Raw genomic sequence first — 18,023 nt, forward strand, 5'->3', positions numbered from 1 at the left:
GACTCCACAGGGGAAAAGAAAGAAAGGAAGCAGAAATGGTGAATAAGATGGTTAATATATTCTTGTTCAAATATTTGCTTATTCTTCTTCCTTTCCATATGAAATGTAAGTACAAATATATGCATGTTCTTCTATCTTTCCATATGAAAAAAGGAACCTTTACATTGATACCTTAAACATAAAATTTAGTAAAATGCAGGAACAGACACTTCACCAAAGAGAATATAAAGATGGCAGATAGGCACATGAAAAGATGTGCAACATCTTAGCTGTCAGCGACATGCAAAGTAAAACAGTGATGTTGCACTCACCAATTTTAATTGTTTTAGCTATAGAAGAGTTTAAAAAAATACTGACAACAGCAGAGACAGTCGAAGATGTAACTGGAACTTTTAAAAATTGCTCGTTAAAATGCAGAAGTATACAACTACACTGGGAAACAGTTAGACAGTTGCTTATAAATTAAAATATGTTCTAAAATATGACCCAAAGGTCCACTTCTGGATATTCATGCTAGATTAATGTAAATCTACTTCCACATAAAAACTTGTTCATTAATATTTAGAAAAACTTGTACATCAATATTTAGAATAAACTTATTCATAATTGCTAAAAACTGGATACTATTCAATGTCCTTCAATTGGTGAATGGATAACAAACTCTGATATATCCCTGCAATGGAATAATATTTATAAAAAGTAATGAATTTCAATTCATGAAACTTGGGCAAATCTCAAAGGCATTATGTTAAGGGAAGGAAGCCAGATTCAAAAGGTTGTATATTATATGATTCCATTTACATAACATTCTCAAAAAAAGGTCCACAAAATTATGAGGATGGAGAACTGATCAGCAGTTCTCAGGAGTTATAGGTGGAGAAAAGGTGACTACCAAAAGAAAACAGAGGGATTGCTATTGAATAAAAGAATCATTTTGTGTTCTATGTTGATAGTTACACAGATACATACATGTGTTTAAAATTCAAATTTCAAATATGGGACATAAATGAGAAAAGTTACTGTTTGATAATACAAAATTAAAGTAGAAACTCCTTATTTTCAATAGCATCAAATATTAAATAACTAAGAAAAAATAAAAGATTCATAAATATAGTTAACTATAAACCATTACTGAATAAATTAAAAAATATCTAAATAAAGGTTGTTATATTCTATATTCATGGGTTGGAAGACTCTAGTAGAATCTAGATGATTATCCACAAAATAAAATGTAATCAATATAATGCCTGCCAAAGTCCCAGTGGAATATGTTTGTGTGTGTGTGTGTGTGTGTGTGTGTGTGTGTGTAACTTGCAAGTCTATTCTAAAAATAGATATAATGTGCATGTGACCAGAAATGGCTGATATACTTTTGAATAAAAATAAAAACCTCAAAAGACTGGCTCTCTGGGTATCAATATTTATAGAAAGCCACAATAATTAGGATAGTGTTATTGGTTCATGGGTACAATAATAAGTCAATGGAGTCTGTTAGCCTAGGACAATGCCCAGGCACAGATGGTTTATGATAGACAGGGCATTGTAGAACAGTTGTGAAACACAGTCCTCTCTCAATGTGGTGGAGGAGCAATTGAATCTGCACATGAGACAAAAATGAGTACTTGTTCTCGGCTTTACACAAAAGCAGTTGGAATGGATTATAGATATAAATATGAAAGACAAAACAGTAGAACTTCTGAACCTTAAAAAATGGGGAGATTGGGCTGGGGATGTGGCTCAAGCAGTAGCGCACTCACCTGGCATGCATGCGGCCTGGCTTCAATCCTCAGCACCACATACAAAACAAAGATGTTGTGTCTGCTGAAAAAACTAAAAAATTAATATTAAAATTCTCTCTCTCTCTCTCTCTCTCTCTCTCTCTCTCTCTCTTTCAAAATAATGGGGAGATCTCCATAGTTTGAGAACAATAATAGACTGTTTTTGTTTTTTTTTTTATTTGTTTGTTTGTTTTTGGTAGAAGTAGAAAAAGTACTAAAATTCATATGGAACCACGAAAGAAACTGATAGCCACCACAATCTTGAGAAAGAAAAATTATCATAATTCCTGATTTAAAACATATTAAAAAGCTTCAATGATTAAAACAGCATGATATTGTCATAAAGATAGACATAATTAGACTACTAGAATGGAACAGAAATCAATTCTGCATGTGTGGTCAACTGACCTTCTATAAGTATGCCAAGTTAACTAACCTTCTACAAGTGTGGAGAATGTTTTGGGAAAACTAGATATCTACATAATTAAGAATTAAATTGGATCTTATCTTACTTATATCACCCATGAATATCAACTCAAAATGGATTAAGACTTAAAAATAAGACCAGAATCTATAAAACTTCTAGAAGAGAACATGGGGATATTCTCTTGACATTGGTCTTGCAGTGATTTCATGAATATGACACCAAAGCCCAGGAAACAAAACAAAAATACATAAGTAGGGGCATTAAAAAAAAAACTGAAATTCCTCTGACAACAAAGAAAGAGAGAAAAATGGGATTTTTAAAATGCAACCTATGGGATAGGAGAAAATGTCTACAAACTGTACATCAAATAAAGGGTTCATTTCCCAACTATACAGTAAGCTGCTGTAATTCAATAGCAAGAAACTATATAACCAACTGAAAACTGGGCCAAATATTTCAAGTCATTTCTCCAACAAGAGTCACAAATAACCAGGAAGTCTGTGGAAGGATATGTAGTGTTACTAATCCTCTAGAAAAAATGACAACAAAGCCACAATGTGAGATGACCTCAAACCTGCTAGGATGGCTGTTATCAAGAAAACAGGTGAACAACTATCAGTGAGAATGTGGAGAATTTGGAAACTGCCAAATGGTGCAGTCATGGTGGAAAACCATGCAGAGATTGCTCAAACAATTGAAACTAGAAATACTGTGTGGCCCAGCAATTCCACTTCTGGGTATTTTCTCTAAAGAATTGAAATCAAGATCTTAAAGTGATCTTAGCACTCCATGTACATTGCAGCATTCATGAAGGGCCAAAACACAGAAGTGAATGTCCACATGGATAGTACATCAATATTTTTCAGCCTTAAAAATAAGGAAATCCCGAAATATGTGACAATATGTTGAACTTCAAGGACATTATGCTACATGAAATAATCCCATCACTTAAGACAAATACAGCATGATTCCTCTTACATGACTTATTTTAAATAGTCAAATCATAGAGTTAGAGAATATAATGATGGTTGTCAAGGGCTGGGGTAGAGGAAAATGGGGAATTGATAATTAATAGACATGTTTTATCAACTAGCAAGATGAATAAATTCTAGAGATTTACTCTATAACAGTGTCCTTGAAGTTAACAAGAGCGTATAACATTTTTTAAACATGGTAGACCTCATGTTATGTACTCTTACCACAATAAAATATATATATATTTTCTTTTTTGGTGCAGGGGATAGAATCCAGACGCATTTAACCACTGAGTCACATCCACAGTTCTTTTTATTTTCTATTTTGAGATGGGGGTCTCACTAAGTCTCAGAGGGTCTCATTAAATTGCTAAGGCTGACCTCTAACTTGTGATCCCCCTGCCTTAGCCTCCTAAGCCTTTGGGATTACAAGCATTTGTCACTGCCTCTGGCAAAATAAAAAAAATTTTAATTTTTTTTCATAAAGTGAGTGAGTGAGAATTTGGACTTTATTAAACTAATAATGTCTTTTATCAAAAAGACAATTTAAAGGAGGAAAGTAAACTACAAAAGTGGTTGAAGTTACATGCAACAGCATAACCAATAACAGAGATTAGCATGGCATGGAAATGAGCTACTTAGAAATTGTGCCAGGTGCTTACTTTACAGTGTCTAGACGAGTCCCAGATTAAATAATGCAATACCATTAGCAATCAGAGAAACCAGAATACTTTTGAATAGCTTAAATTTACAAATTGAATTTAGAACTAGGGATCTAGAAGACTCAGTGCAGGGTTTTTTTCCTCAAAATTTCTTTTCACGTGTATATGACTATTGAAGTAGGAAGACCTGACGCAAAATACATTAGTATGTTCTGAGACACTTCAGAACAATATAATTATAGAGATATGTAAATAATGAAGGTACACAAGTGTATCTGTCTTGAATAGGAAACTTGAATTGCATTCCTCTTCTTGGGGCAAAGAACACAAGCAACATTGCTTCTGTGTATAGAAATCCTTTTATCCTATGAAATTGTGCACTTTAAAGGAATTTTGTTAATATTTATGATCTCTATTTACTAATGCATTCATTATACCAATGTTAGCACTTTATAAATACATAAAATATTCTTAGATTTATGTGATGATTTCCCATAAAGTACTATATGTACACCATAAAAGTGTATATTTGGTTTGAATTCTGCTTTTCAATGTCCACTTTTCCAGTTACAGTACCATCTGTTTCATTTCATGTCTTTGGAAATATCTGCATTCTGACTTCTGTGGATATAGTATTTCACATTCTTAAGCATAAAATTTGATGAGTTTTTTTTAAAAAAAGTTTGTCTAAGTACCTTGACAACTTTGAATGATATTATACTTCTATTATCATTGCAAATTACTTTCCTTTATTCTGCTTTCTAATTAAATGCTATTTTGGGAAAAAATTAAGAACTGTGAAAATGGTTCACCTGCCTCCTAAGTGAAAGGAAAGTGCATCTCTGTACTGACACCATCTTTGTATAAAAAATTTATTGGCACAAGTTGGTTGGGCATGTTAAAGAAATAATACTTATCAAACTTTATAACATTTGGTAAGTAGTAAGTGCACAGTAAATGAGAACAGTTTACACTTTAAAATGTCTAAGATTTTAATCCAATATTGAAATCTGTTTTAATAGTTGTACATTTTTCATGTGAGAGATATTCCCCTGAATGATGAGCATCTAGTGCATTTTAGGCAGGTGGAATATCCATGTGATTTCCATGTAGGCCATAACTCAAACTAATAGTGTTTTATGAAATGATGTTTTTTTTTTATCTCTACTAGCTTATGTGATAAAATAGTTAATTTTAGTATATTATTCTCTTTATCAGTTTTCAAATCAATAGTCATTTGTAAATATTTATGGAGAATCTGAAAATTTTAGCAAGAGCAAGTTAATGAAGTCTTAGAACTGCCCTTTTGTGACCTTCAGAAATACTGTTTGCATAAAATCCTAATCCCTTCTGCTAATCCTAATCCCTGAGTTTATAAAGTTTACACTGTCTTGACTTATTTCTTTTAAACTTTCCAGATCAGGCATTCTAAACTCTGGAGACTTTGGGGACCCTTCTCCATTTTCATAATTACTTACCTCACCCTTTCCTCTCCTCTTCTTTTTAATAAGTGCCCTATGACCTTTCTGTGCTTCTGACTTCTAAACCCAACATCATAATCTTGGTCCTTCTCCTGTCTTCACTGAGTCCTCCCCAGGGTGTCCTTCCTCCCACTGTGTTTCAGAGTTTATGCAGCCTCCAGTTCCACTGTGGGGGCTGATTTTCTAATCTGTGGATGATGTTAACAATGTCTCTTCTCTAGGACTACTTCCAGCTAATGTGTTTTATATGTTTACAGGTAGTAGCCTTAGAGGAGGCAAGCCTGGAAATCGGCTGCTGCCTTTCCCCAGAGGTCCCCTGTTTCACTTTTTCTCACTTACATGTTGGTTGACCAGACTCAGCCTGAAATGCCAAGTCCTTCAATCAGAAAGGCTCTGATTTCACTGAGAGGTCTCACAAAGTTCTATAGAGATCTCCAAAGGCAAGGCTGAGGAACTATCTCTGTTCCATGTAGATATTTAGAAAAAGAATACTTCAGTCTGAAGCAAAAACATGATTCAGCAAGAAACTTCAACTGGTAATGATCAACAATTGTGACCACTTTCATGCTGGGGTCAGTTGTAAAACAAAACATTTACTATGTATTTAAATCATTTTCCCATAAAAAGGTCAAGCAGTTTTGAGCTAAAAATAATGAGATTGAGAAGTCTCAAGCAATTCCATTTAGGGCCTCATTTTCCTGATTTGGAGACTGTGGACAGAAGAGAACTCTAAAGACTTCTCCACATTTTTTTACTCAGGCAATTCAAATCTAGCACTATGAAATCTTACAATACACGTTGAGCATGTAGCTCATTGGTAAAGTGAATCCTTTGCACATGCAAGGACCTGGATTGAATCTCCAAAGCAACAAGAACAAAAAATAATCTTTCAATATGTTTAATATTCACTGTTTAAAAAAAATATGGAACCCTGATTTTGACTGTTGCTGACAGGAAAAATACCCAAACCTAAACAAACAAAAACAACAAAAAACATGCTTATGCAAAGCACATGATACAGCAGCTTCTATAGTTCTTTCAATTCTCTTTTGGGTGATAGTAAGTACTTTTAAGATATGCCTTAAGGGTCATCACTTTACAATTCTTGAAAGATGTTCAAACCAGGTCTCTCCTGGAGACCTAACATGAATATGGAACCCCACATGGAATTAGTGTGGCATGTGTGCTCTCCTGGAAGGGGAAGAAAAACAACTTGAGTCCCACCTCATTCCTGTAGACCTGCCTTGAGACACTGTATGATTCTCTGAATGACAGAGAGGCTTGGGTGCCAGCAGCTAAATAAGCTTCTGATATGGGTCGGAGACCACAATTCATCCCAACAGTGATCATGCCCATGGGATGCTACAGATTAAGTCAGATTATGACTCAATTAGTGTTTCAGTCAGTCTTCTGCATTCATGGATTCTTCATCTGTAGACTTAACCATCCTTGGATCCAAAAAAAGGAAAAGAAAAATAACAAACAGAGCTAGGGGCAGTAGCTCTGACTTATAGTTCACTCAGGAGACTAAACTGGAAGAATCACTTGAGTCATTGAATTAAAGACCAGCCTGGACAACATAGTGAGACCTCCCATCACAAAAACAAGACAAATATTTGGGAAAAAAAATTGCATCTGTATTGTATATATTCAGGAAGTTTTCTAATCATCATTACCAAAACAAAACAGCAAAACAACTCTTCACATAGCACTGACATTGTGTTAGGTATTATATGTAATCCAAGGTATATGAAGTATAGGAGAGGATGTACCTAAGTTATATGCAAAGTCTGCACCATTTTGTGAGATATTTCAAATATTTTTAATGTATCCTCTTCATGTTGTATAAAGCTTAGAATCTTGTGATGGCAACTATTAGGACACAATAGTACCTAAGGTCAAACCTCCTGCCTATTCCTACCTCTTCATTCCTGCCTGAGAGTGTGAAGGTCCAAGGTGAGGGGCCAAAGCTGAGCACAGCTATTAGAAAATGTCTGAAATAGAGAAGAGAATGGTGGCTAGCGAGAGGGTGGAGGAAATGGAGGGAGGTTGGTCAAAGTGTGAAAAGTTCCGGGCTGGGGATGCGGCTCAAGCGGTAGTGTGCTCGCCTGGCATGTGCGGGGAGCTGGGTTCGATCCTCAGCAGCACATAAAAATAAAGATGTTGTGTCCACCAAAAACTAAAAAATAAATATTAAAATATTCTCTCTCTCTCTTTAAAAAAAGTGTGAAAAGCTCCAATTTTAAGATAAATAAGTTTTACAGACTTAATCTACAGAGGTGTGATTATAATTAACAATATTATAAATGTTCTCACCACCAAAAAGGAAGAAAAAAATAAAATAAAAAGCAATAAAACAAAATTTAAAAACAGGGTGACCTTAAGGTGATGGTTGTGCTAATTGGCTTGGTTGTGGCAATCATTTCACAATGTATACATATGTCAAATGTGTTCTGCACTCTAAATGGATACAATTTGTTTGTCAATTATACTTCAATAAAGCTGGGAGAAAAAATCCAAAATATTTTAAATCCACTATGTGGATGACACTTCTTAGTCCCTGTCTTGCAATGGGATTGTTAATATTTTGTGAACAATAAGTAAATTGTGGATGTGTCATTTATTTGGAATACAGATTTATTACAAGTATATAATCTGTAAAAAGTGTAAGTAAGCTTATTGATATTATGGAATCCACTTTCTAACAACACAGATTACTCTTCTGACATTTCTGATATATAAAAGCATAACAATTGTACATATCAATGGGGTAGGTATCATGGGATGTTTCCATATATGTATACATTGCACCATGTTTAAACCAGATTAAACACACCTATCTCTTCAAATATATATAATTTATTTATGGTGGCAACTTTTCAAATTCTTTTTTTTCTTTTTTCCTTTTTTTTTTTTTGGCTTATGGAAAAAGTGTGAAGGTCATTTGTTATAGACATTTTGCTTCCTGCAACTTCCCAGAACTTATATTTCATGAAAAACAATGACATAAGAAAAGATGTTATCTGAAAGAAAGATATACCAGGAAAAAAGATGGACAACATTTTGAGAAGAAATCCAGCAACTATATTAGGAAAGTCATTTATGTTCAGAAGGAAAGTTCTTTGCACAAATCTCTTGTAGAAAGCATGAGAGTGTACATGTCAACACTTTAATTCTCAAGAAGGAAAACAAGGCTTTCCTGAGTCTTCTCTGACATCTTAGTAAGGGTGTCAGAAGTGATCTAGAGGGCTATGAAATTCATTCCAAAAGATCTAACCCTCAATTCTATGGGTACTCATGTTGAAGTATGGGGGTCTGCAGCCAGTAAGTACATAGTGGTTGCCCTACAGGCCAGGCCAAGCAATCCATATAGTCTGAACCAGCCTGTTGTTCTAAAATATCTTCCTATATCTTCATTTATATACTTCTGTTATATGTGTGTCTATATGTGTGTGTATTACTGGGAATTGAAGCCAGGGTCTAATGCATGCTAAGCACATGCTGTACCAATGAGCACCAACCCATCTATCTCTTTTTTTATTTATCTAGATCTATATATCTAATATCTATATCTATTTATATTTTTCTCTATATCTGTCTATATCTATAGATGTGAAAGGGAACTTTATACAGTGAAAGCAAATAATTTGCATTGTTTTTCAAAATAAATAGTAAAACTTGCTTTATGCAAATGAACCAGATATTAAATTTTAGCTTCTATAACCACCTTCCCTCTTTTGATGTTCTTTATGTATGGAATAATTTTTAACATAAGTCTCTGCCAATGTGCAACAATAGGAGAAAGAACCAAACTAGCATGGATATTTGTAAGGGGTGGAATTTCTATTCTCACTCTACCCATGGGTAACCATGCTTCTTTATACCTCAATATATAGATATAAACATTTTTATATTTATTAGCTATGAATGTCTCTCCATATATATGTGGATAGTCTGTGACTATTATTTTATAAAGAATAACTGACAGCAGCTCTCTTGTTTTGAGTGCTGGTGATTGACCCCAGATCCTCATGCATGCTACGCAGGAGCTCTACCACCGAGCCAAGTCCCAACCCCAATGGCATCTTTTAGTGATGTATTTATCTATCTAATAAGAGGTGATATGCTAATGGGAAGTAGCCTTACTAGGGTAGAGAGGCTACTGCCCACAGAAGTTTGTGTCTCTAGCAACCAGCGATCTCAAAGACTCAGCCTATTATTAATCTATCACTTTTTCTGCTTGCTCTTTGGCAAAGAAAGGCAGAAAAGTGTGAGGAATTAAAATTTTTGAATTTTTAGGGGGTTAAAGATGGGTATTATTAAGAAGCATGATTTTTCTTCTGTTTTGTCAAAATGCTCCACATGCTGCAGAAATTCATGGCTTATTTAGGAATCATTAAGTTCTTGAATTATTAAAACGAATGAGCATAGACCCTCTACCAACATGATGGTTTAGTTTGGTGGAGGTGATATTCTGCACATTTTCACCTGTTACATTTATTAGTATTTTAGACACTTTCATTTCATTGCCATTTATGAATATAAAAAGTTGTTTATTTTTAGATAGATATTGTAAAAGCAATTCTTTTTTCCTCTGCAGAACAAAGATGATTAATGCCATTACAAAGAAAATTTATGAGAGAAAGAAAAATATTTCTTAGTGGGTGGGAAGTGTTTCCCCAACATTTAGTCAAATATTGATATAATAAAACATCCACACCAAGCACAGTCACATAGTTGTGAGCCCTCTTAGCTTGGAATAGTGGCAAGATTCCATTATACAGAAGAGCAATTTCGCTTCTCCTGCTCCCAGGACATTTATAGTGTGCTCCTGTGCTATGGGAAAACAGTATGGAGGAGGGAGCACTTTCTGCCTATATAAGCCTTAGCTTCATACATAGCTTCTGAACACTTCAAACATGCAAAACCTCCTCTTAAGTGTGGAAGATGGAATGTAGGAAGTCATTCTCTCGTGTCCTTCTTGCAAGAGATGCAGAAATGAGAGAAATGGAGAATTAGTTTCCACAATGAAAGGCTAATGGGGCAGGAATATAGAAACATAAATGTCAGAGTTGGAAGGGTCCTTGCATTCAATCTACCCCAATGCTCCCTTTTGGCAGATGAGGCAAATAAAACTAAGGCAGGTAAATGGGCATCATACAATTTGTAAACAGAGTAAAAGTAGAGGATGATTGTTCCCAGGTGTTCTTTGTTTCACCTGTTTTGAAATCAAACACCTGGATTTCAGTTGCTATACCGCTTCTAGTTCACACGCAGGAAGTAGATTTTGACTGCAAAGTTAGAACAATTGGTACTCAGTACCTGTGAGAATGTATGAAAGTTACTTAATCTCTTAAACCTCACTTACCCTCTGCAAGAAAGGATACTTATCGTCTGTGTCTGGGTAATTCAAGTTCCTGGTACAGAATGTACCTGTGTCTGGTGGAGGGACTTTAGGTAATGCAGCCTATCCTGCCATTCAATTTCAAATCTGCCTTTAGAAGAACTGTCTTAAGAAAAGGGGATGGAAAAGGTACATTAATGGGGATGGGAAATCGAGAAGACAAAAAGACAAGAGGGCCCTTACTCATATTTATCTGACCATTATTATACAGGATCATCCAGAAGTTTATTCTTTAGCAAATTAAAAAATAATCCCAACCTAGTAAATAACTCTAGTAAATTTTTTTTTAGATTTCTGGTTTTCTCTGACATAAACTAAAATAAACAAATAGAAAAAATGACTTAAACAACTTTAGGTTCTTTTCATAATGCATTATATGGAGCATTTACAGGGAATATTGACTGCTCTGGCATCATTGAACCCATTGGTGAGCTCTGGACACACTGGGAGAACATGAGCTTTCATTCCTTAATCCAATAACCAGTATTAAAGGAAAGCAATTAACACTCATGAGTGCCTGTTAATGCCATATTGTCCAGTGTCACATTCTCAATTTTATTCAAAGTACTGAGTGTGCTCTCTGTACAAATATAATTATTTACTCATAAATCATTATCATGAAGCTCAAATCCTGGCATCAAGGAGGAAAGGGGATTTTTTTCTCTCATCCAGTCTATTCTGCAGGGATGCTTTTGAGTTTGTTGCTTCCTCTGCTGGGAACTGTCTTCCATTGGTAAATGTCAATGTGGGTCACTCTGCACCTTACCAAGGACTAGGATGATTATAACTTGCCTTCTCAAGAGGCCTTCTTATGTTTCTTGAACCCCACATCCTGGAGTCTTCTCTCTCCCTGCTGTATGAGTTGGTATAGGCTGGGAATTGCTGCTCTCATAAACAGCTCTGGGTAATTCTTGCCCATGCTCTAAGCATGTATCAGCAGAGGCTCTGCTCCACATAATCTTGAAGGGCCTGAAAAGGGGGCAAATGAATTCCATATGGGTTCTTCAAGAATCCTATCAGAATTGCACACGCCACTATGCTCTTATTTCAACTTATCCTAAGTGAAGTCACCACACTCATCCCCAAATGGGAAGCAATTCTACCCTGTAGCTGCAGATGGAAATGTGCATGGTTTGTTAAACAGCTCCAATGACCACCATGATTTGTATCATAATTGGTAAATACTTGGCCCTGTCTCCCTCATCCTCTTCTTCAAAGGAAGCAATCCAAAAACCAACCCTGTCCCAGCCCCCAAGGTCAAGTTTACATTATATGATTGGGCTTTTGTATCTATGGGTTCCATATCTATAGGTTCAATAAATTCTAGATCAGATATATTTGGAAAAACAAAACAACAACAACAACAAAAAAAACCCAAGAAGTTCAAAAAAAGAAAAACTTGAATTTGCAGTGTGCAGACCAGTAAGCTGAGTTTGTGTGAATGAAGTGATATGTGGGCAAAGGCTACCACACCTCCCACCATTTCACAGATTCTTGGTCTCCCTTTAGCACTAGTTATTCAACTCACATCTCATTTGTGTACTGTATAGTTAAGCCCATGATGGTTGTATCTGTAAAGAATATGTTCAGACTTTTTTTTTCTTAGCACTATTCCCTAAATAATACAGTACAACAACTATTCACCTAGCACTTATATTGCGTTAAGTATTGCAAGTAATCTAGAGGTGATTGAAAGTATAGAGGAGGATGTGCATAGCATGCAAATACTGCACCTCCATTTTATATGAGACTTTAGCATCTTCAAATTTTGTTACTGGTGAGGGTTCTGGAACCAAGCCCCTGCAGTCACTAAAGGATGACTACATGTACATACATGTTCCTGTGAAGACATAAAATCTGGACATGGCTTCTTTTGGTACATTGACCAATATTCTATAAAGAATAGCTAGCTAGCTTGCTAAGCTTTCTTTCTCCCCACATATGCAATATGTACACCAGGATGGAAAAGGGCCAGCATGCCACAATGAACACACTGGTTTGTAGCAATTAAAACTCTAGTGGGCGAATATTGAATGAAGAATGGGCTTTGTCCCTGGGTAAAGCCAAGGTGTCCTTTTACTGCCAGTAATTCTGGTCCTGGGATGGAGCTCCTGAGTACTGTTTTCTTCCTGACTCCATTGTCTCGCATTCTATTCTTTATCCATTAACCACTTTGGTCATTGTGAAGTGAACACTGGAGAATTGGCTTCCTTCAGAGCATAAAGCAGTTTTTTTTAGGCTGCTGTTTGCCCATGAAGGATAGGAATAAAAAGGATCATTTGAGTCTCAAATTGTCACTTTTGTTCCTAGCCTGTGGTTCCTTGGGAAGAACTTTCTTAGATCATAGCAAGCCTCTTCCCATTGAAGCCAGTGCTCAGCCACTTTTGCAAATCACTTCTCCACATGATTCTGAAATGGCATCTGTGTCTTTGGTATTGCAGGCCAGTTACTTCTCCCTCTCCCCTGCTGTCATTTTCCTTCTTTCAATCTTAAGTACAATCGTTCTTCGGTTTCTATGGGAAATTGGTCCCAGGACCTGCTTAGACACCAAAATCTACAGGTGTTTGTGTCATATAAAATGACAGGGTATTTGCAGAGACCCCCCCCACACACACACACCTCTTCCTTTACCCAATACAATGTAAATGATATATAAATGGTTGTTATATTGTATTGTTTAGGATAAATGACAAGAATAAAAAGTTTATACAGGATCAATGAAAATGTAATTTTTTAACAATATTTTAGATCTATGGTTGTTGAATCCCAAGGAGGGCTGACTGCACAGGTAACGTGGCCCCATCAGTCTCTGGTGGAAGATCGTGGCTTTGTCTTTTCCTTCAGCCATAGTTACTCAGTACAAGATTTTACAGGATGAAAACTTAATTCATTTAGAGATTTGATTATTTCTACAAAGTTGATATCAGGCTTTGGGCATCAGGCAAGTTCTGCCTCTTCCAGCCTACCCAGGCTCTGAATTAGCTTCATCTTTCTCTTCTCTTTCATGATTGCTTTAAAGGGCAGAAGCCATTAATCCACAGAGGCACTTTTAGGAGACACACAGACTTCAGTGGGACTCCGATTGCTGCTATCACACAGCTCACTACAGTTGCAGATCTTTGTAGAATTGAAGCTTCTGGGAAAGTGCCCTTGATAACCTGCTCCCAGTAGCTGCCTCCCTGTTACTTGCTCCCCTGGGTGCTCAAAGCTTGTGCAAGACTCAGCTTCCTTGTTCTGTGTTTCCTCCTACATTGAGTACTTGGGTACTTCCTTACTAAGTTTTCTTTTGTGATAACAAAATTCTTGAGACTATGTAAGACTCACAGTCTTGAGTCTTCCATTTCTTGTACAGCCACTAATGCAGTCCTGGGAACCCCACACTCAGGACCTCATCCAGTCCTAATTACTTCCCAAAAGTTCCACCTCCAAGTTCCATTAACACAAATTTGGAGATTTCCAGCACCCGAGCTTTTGGTGGACACATTCAAACCAAAACAGTTTGTTTTCTGTCATTAGAATTCTTAGAATCAGTCTTATTTTTCTGCATGTTATATGTGACCATCAGATACACTTTATTTTTATCTTGAATATTTATGTAAGGCCCCTGTCTTCCCTGTTTAGAATATAAGCTGTATTAAAGCCAGGAGATTCTTATTGGGCTAGTTCTGGGTTGCTGATGGTTTTCAGGGCCTGGCATAGTTAATGATGAATGAATGGATAAGTTAATAGAGGGCCGGTTAGACTACAGATTAGCATGTTGAATTAGCTACCTCAGAAAGGTTCTTTAATTGGGAACTCAATGGAAAAGATAGCTATGGGATTTGTTGAGAATTACCTACAGTACCTAGTGGAAAGTATGAAAGATAGTTAAGATCCTTAACCATCAGTCTCTACAACCTTCTTTCCCTGGGCATGATGGTAATTCTTTAAACTGTGATTATGGGAATGACCTCTGAGGTGGGCCATTTAAGAGATACATTTTAGATCCCATAGTGGTTTCAGGCCTTTCTTAATTATCTGATGGTCACAGCAAAGCTTTATTGGGTTCTGTGATTTATAACCTGAGCTCTCTCAGCCTTCAGTCAGCATTTGGCTTGAATGGCTATTCTCTCTACTGTTCTTTGCTGTTTTTTTTTCTTTTTTGTTTTGGGTTGTTTAAGAAGACCCTTTATTTTTTATATTTTGTATTGGTGCGTTATAGTTGTACATAATGGTGGAATTTGTTGTTACATATCCATACATGCACACAATATAACTTGTTCAAAATCATTCCCCAGTATAGAGACATCTCATGAAAATCAAAAGTAGATCTGTAGAATAGAGGAAAGTGATTGGGAAAGGGAGAAGAGGAGAGAAAGGAGAAGAATCTGAGTAAAAACAACAACAATAATAATAATGTTGTTATTATTATTATTATTGAGTTATAGATGAAAGCCAGGAATTAGGGATTAACATTTTGAGAGAGAGAGAAAGAGAAAGAGAGAGAGAGAGAGAGAGAGAGAGAGAGAGAGAGAGAGAGAGAATTTTAATATTTATTTTTTATTTTCGGCAGACACAATATCTTTGTTTGTATGTGGTACTGAGGATGGAACCGGGGCCTCATGCATGTCAGGCGAGCGCGCTACCTCTTGAGCCACATCCCCAGCCCAGGGATTAACATTTAATCATTTTTGTATCATTACAAAACCTTTAAGAAGTGGAAATTACTATGTTCCTCATTTTACAACACAGAGAACATACATTCTGCTAGGTCACACTCTGTCAAACTTGAACCTCTGAACACAGGTCTGCATCCACCCTGTGAAATATATTCTACTGTCTCCTTCAGTCCCTCCTTATACTTTATAAATGTATTGCAATTTAAGGTTTACAAAGCAATATGTAATATCTCATATGTTATACTATTGATTAGTCATATTTATCATTTGCTGAATCATACCATGTTATAAACAACGAGCTGTATCAGTCATGAACAAAGAGAGGAATGAGAACATGAAAATGTAAACATGGAGGAAAAATAGACTTTGTTGGTGAAAATAAAGGGGAAACAACTAAGGCACAGAAAATAAAACATTCAGAAAAGCCACTAATAGGATTGTTTCTCTCTCTCTCTCTCTCTCTCTCTCTCTCTCTCTCTCTCTCTCTCTCTCTCTCTCTCTCTCTCTCTCTCTCTCTCTCCTGTGTTTCAGGAATACCAAATTGATATATTTTTTGCTCAGACCTGGACAGACAGTCGTCTTCGATTCAACAGCACAATGAAAATACTCACACTTAACAGCAACATGGTTGGGTTGATATGGATCCCTGACACAATCTTCCGAAATTCTAAAACAGCAGAGGCTCACTGGATCACAACTCCCAATCAACTCCTCAGAATTTGGAATGATGGGAAAATCCTTTACACTTTAAGGTAAGATGTCCTGTGGATCTCTTTAAATCATTAACTGACACATAGTACATGTGCCATTTGTACATATTTATGGAATACATTACAATAATTAAATACATGTATACAACATTTGTTAATCCAATCAGGGTAGTTAGCATTCCAACTCCTTCAGTATTTATCATTTCTATGTGTTTGGAATTTTTGTATATTTCTAGTTGTTTTAAATGCATGATAAATCTCAGACTATAGTTACTCCATTGTGCTATGAAATACTAGAACTAATTCCTGCCATCTAACTACACGAATCTTTAATTACTTATGGTCTAATTTTGGATCCTTAATTTAAGTTATTGTTGAAATGAGACCCTATTTTTATCTCTAAGTTCTGTTCTTTCTCATGTTTAACATACTACAGAGTTCTGAAAGAGTCTGTCCCCCTAATGGCAATTGTGTAAAAATAAAGGCATTCAAATGATCTGCAATGAATAGGAACTAATTCATTCATCAGAATCCATTTCTGCTGGAAATTAGTTGTGAAAATTATCTTTTATATATTTAACTCCATAAGTCCACTCAGCTTGGAAAATACAGATGTCTTGGAGTCCTAATTAACAAATGTCATTATAGTTAAATTTGAGACCACCAGGACAAAGGACAAAGTGGGTGTTCCCCAACTCATCCCTAAAGGAAGATGCAGCAACCCGGCAATGTGTCCTCTTAGAGCCAGCCAGTCTTACAGAAACCCAGGGAGATGAGAGAATCTTCTTCAAAGAAGTGGCTTGACTTTCCAAAGTCACTGCATGGAAGTAGTGTGACCAGAGTTTGACCTAAGTCTGAGCCCACAATGCTCCTCACATTCCCAGAATGGTCTAAGCTTACCTGAACACAAAAATAGTGCCCCCCAGCCTGCCTTTTTGCTTATTTAGTGCTAGGATCAGGAGGACAGCACCCTCTGGCAGTGGCCTCTGAGGGCATACAATTCAGAAAGGCACAGCTCTCACATCTTCCTGGATTTCTCAGAAGACTCTCACCTCTGTTTTAACAGACTCTATGCCCCTGCCTCCAAAGGCACATGGCTCTCTCCTATTCCTCATGCCACTGACCTGTGGCTGATTCTCATGGTGCACTTACTACCTCTGGACCTGCCCCCCACACACACACATACACTGGCTTGGCTCATCTACTTCCTTGACTTTAAAGTCATATCCAAACTGAGGATCGGGGTGGTTGTTCTGGACTCCAGGTTCTTGGAGACCACCTGCCTGTCTGCTACTGTAGGCTAACAAGCATTTCAATTTAGTATGGCTCAGGGGACTATGACTTCTCTCCTACCTCTGACCCATGCTCCATGTCCTCCCTGTTTAGACCATACCACAATAAGTTCCTCATGTACCCTTTCCTTACAGCCCTTAATTTCCCCCCTCCCACACACACATCCAGTGTCATGAGCTTTCAATTACAGGTGCTTGTGGCCCTGAGAAGAGATCAGTGAATCTTAGTATTGAACAAGTGCCGGTAGCACAAATGACATAGACAAATATCAAAATAAGCAGAAGATAAGAGAATATTAAAGTTTCTGAGAAATAATAATTTTGCAGACAGGGAACAATAGCAGCAACAAAAAAATGTCACAATAGTGAGGTCTGCTGATGAAATACATTGATAAAGGGAGAGTTTGAAACAGGTGTTACATCAATTCTAAAGAAATACCAGTGAGATGCTGGAATGAAATAGAGCCTCAGCTAATCTTCATGGAGACATGTCTGGTCTTGGGATCCTGTAGACAAACTCTGTCACACAGGGTGTCTGCTCTGGAAAGATGCAGTATGCTACTTAGTATAACCATCACCTTCCTCATGAAGTAGGGGATTGCCCAAGTAGGAAATCCCTTCACAAGTGGATTGATGT

General features: G+C 36.6%; 1 protein-coding gene across 1 annotated transcript in view; it reads left to right on the plus strand.

Annotated features, from left to right (window-relative positions):
* Gabrg3 (gamma-aminobutyric acid type A receptor subunit gamma3) overlaps positions 1-18,023 on the plus strand; it is a 581,387-nt gene that overhangs the window by 297,118 nt on the left and 266,246 nt on the right. Inside the window, exon 4 of the mRNA XM_021728962.3 lies at positions 15,916-16,136. Coding sequence (XP_021584637.2) covers positions 15,916-16,136 — 221 coding nt within the window. The remainder of the gene's footprint in view (positions 1-15,915; positions 16,137-18,023) is intronic.

This window comes from Ictidomys tridecemlineatus, chromosome 5 (genome assembly GCF_052094955.1).
Source record: "Ictidomys tridecemlineatus isolate mIctTri1 chromosome 5, mIctTri1.hap1, whole genome shotgun sequence".
NCBI lineage: Eukaryota > Metazoa > Chordata > Mammalia > Rodentia > Sciuridae > Ictidomys > Ictidomys tridecemlineatus.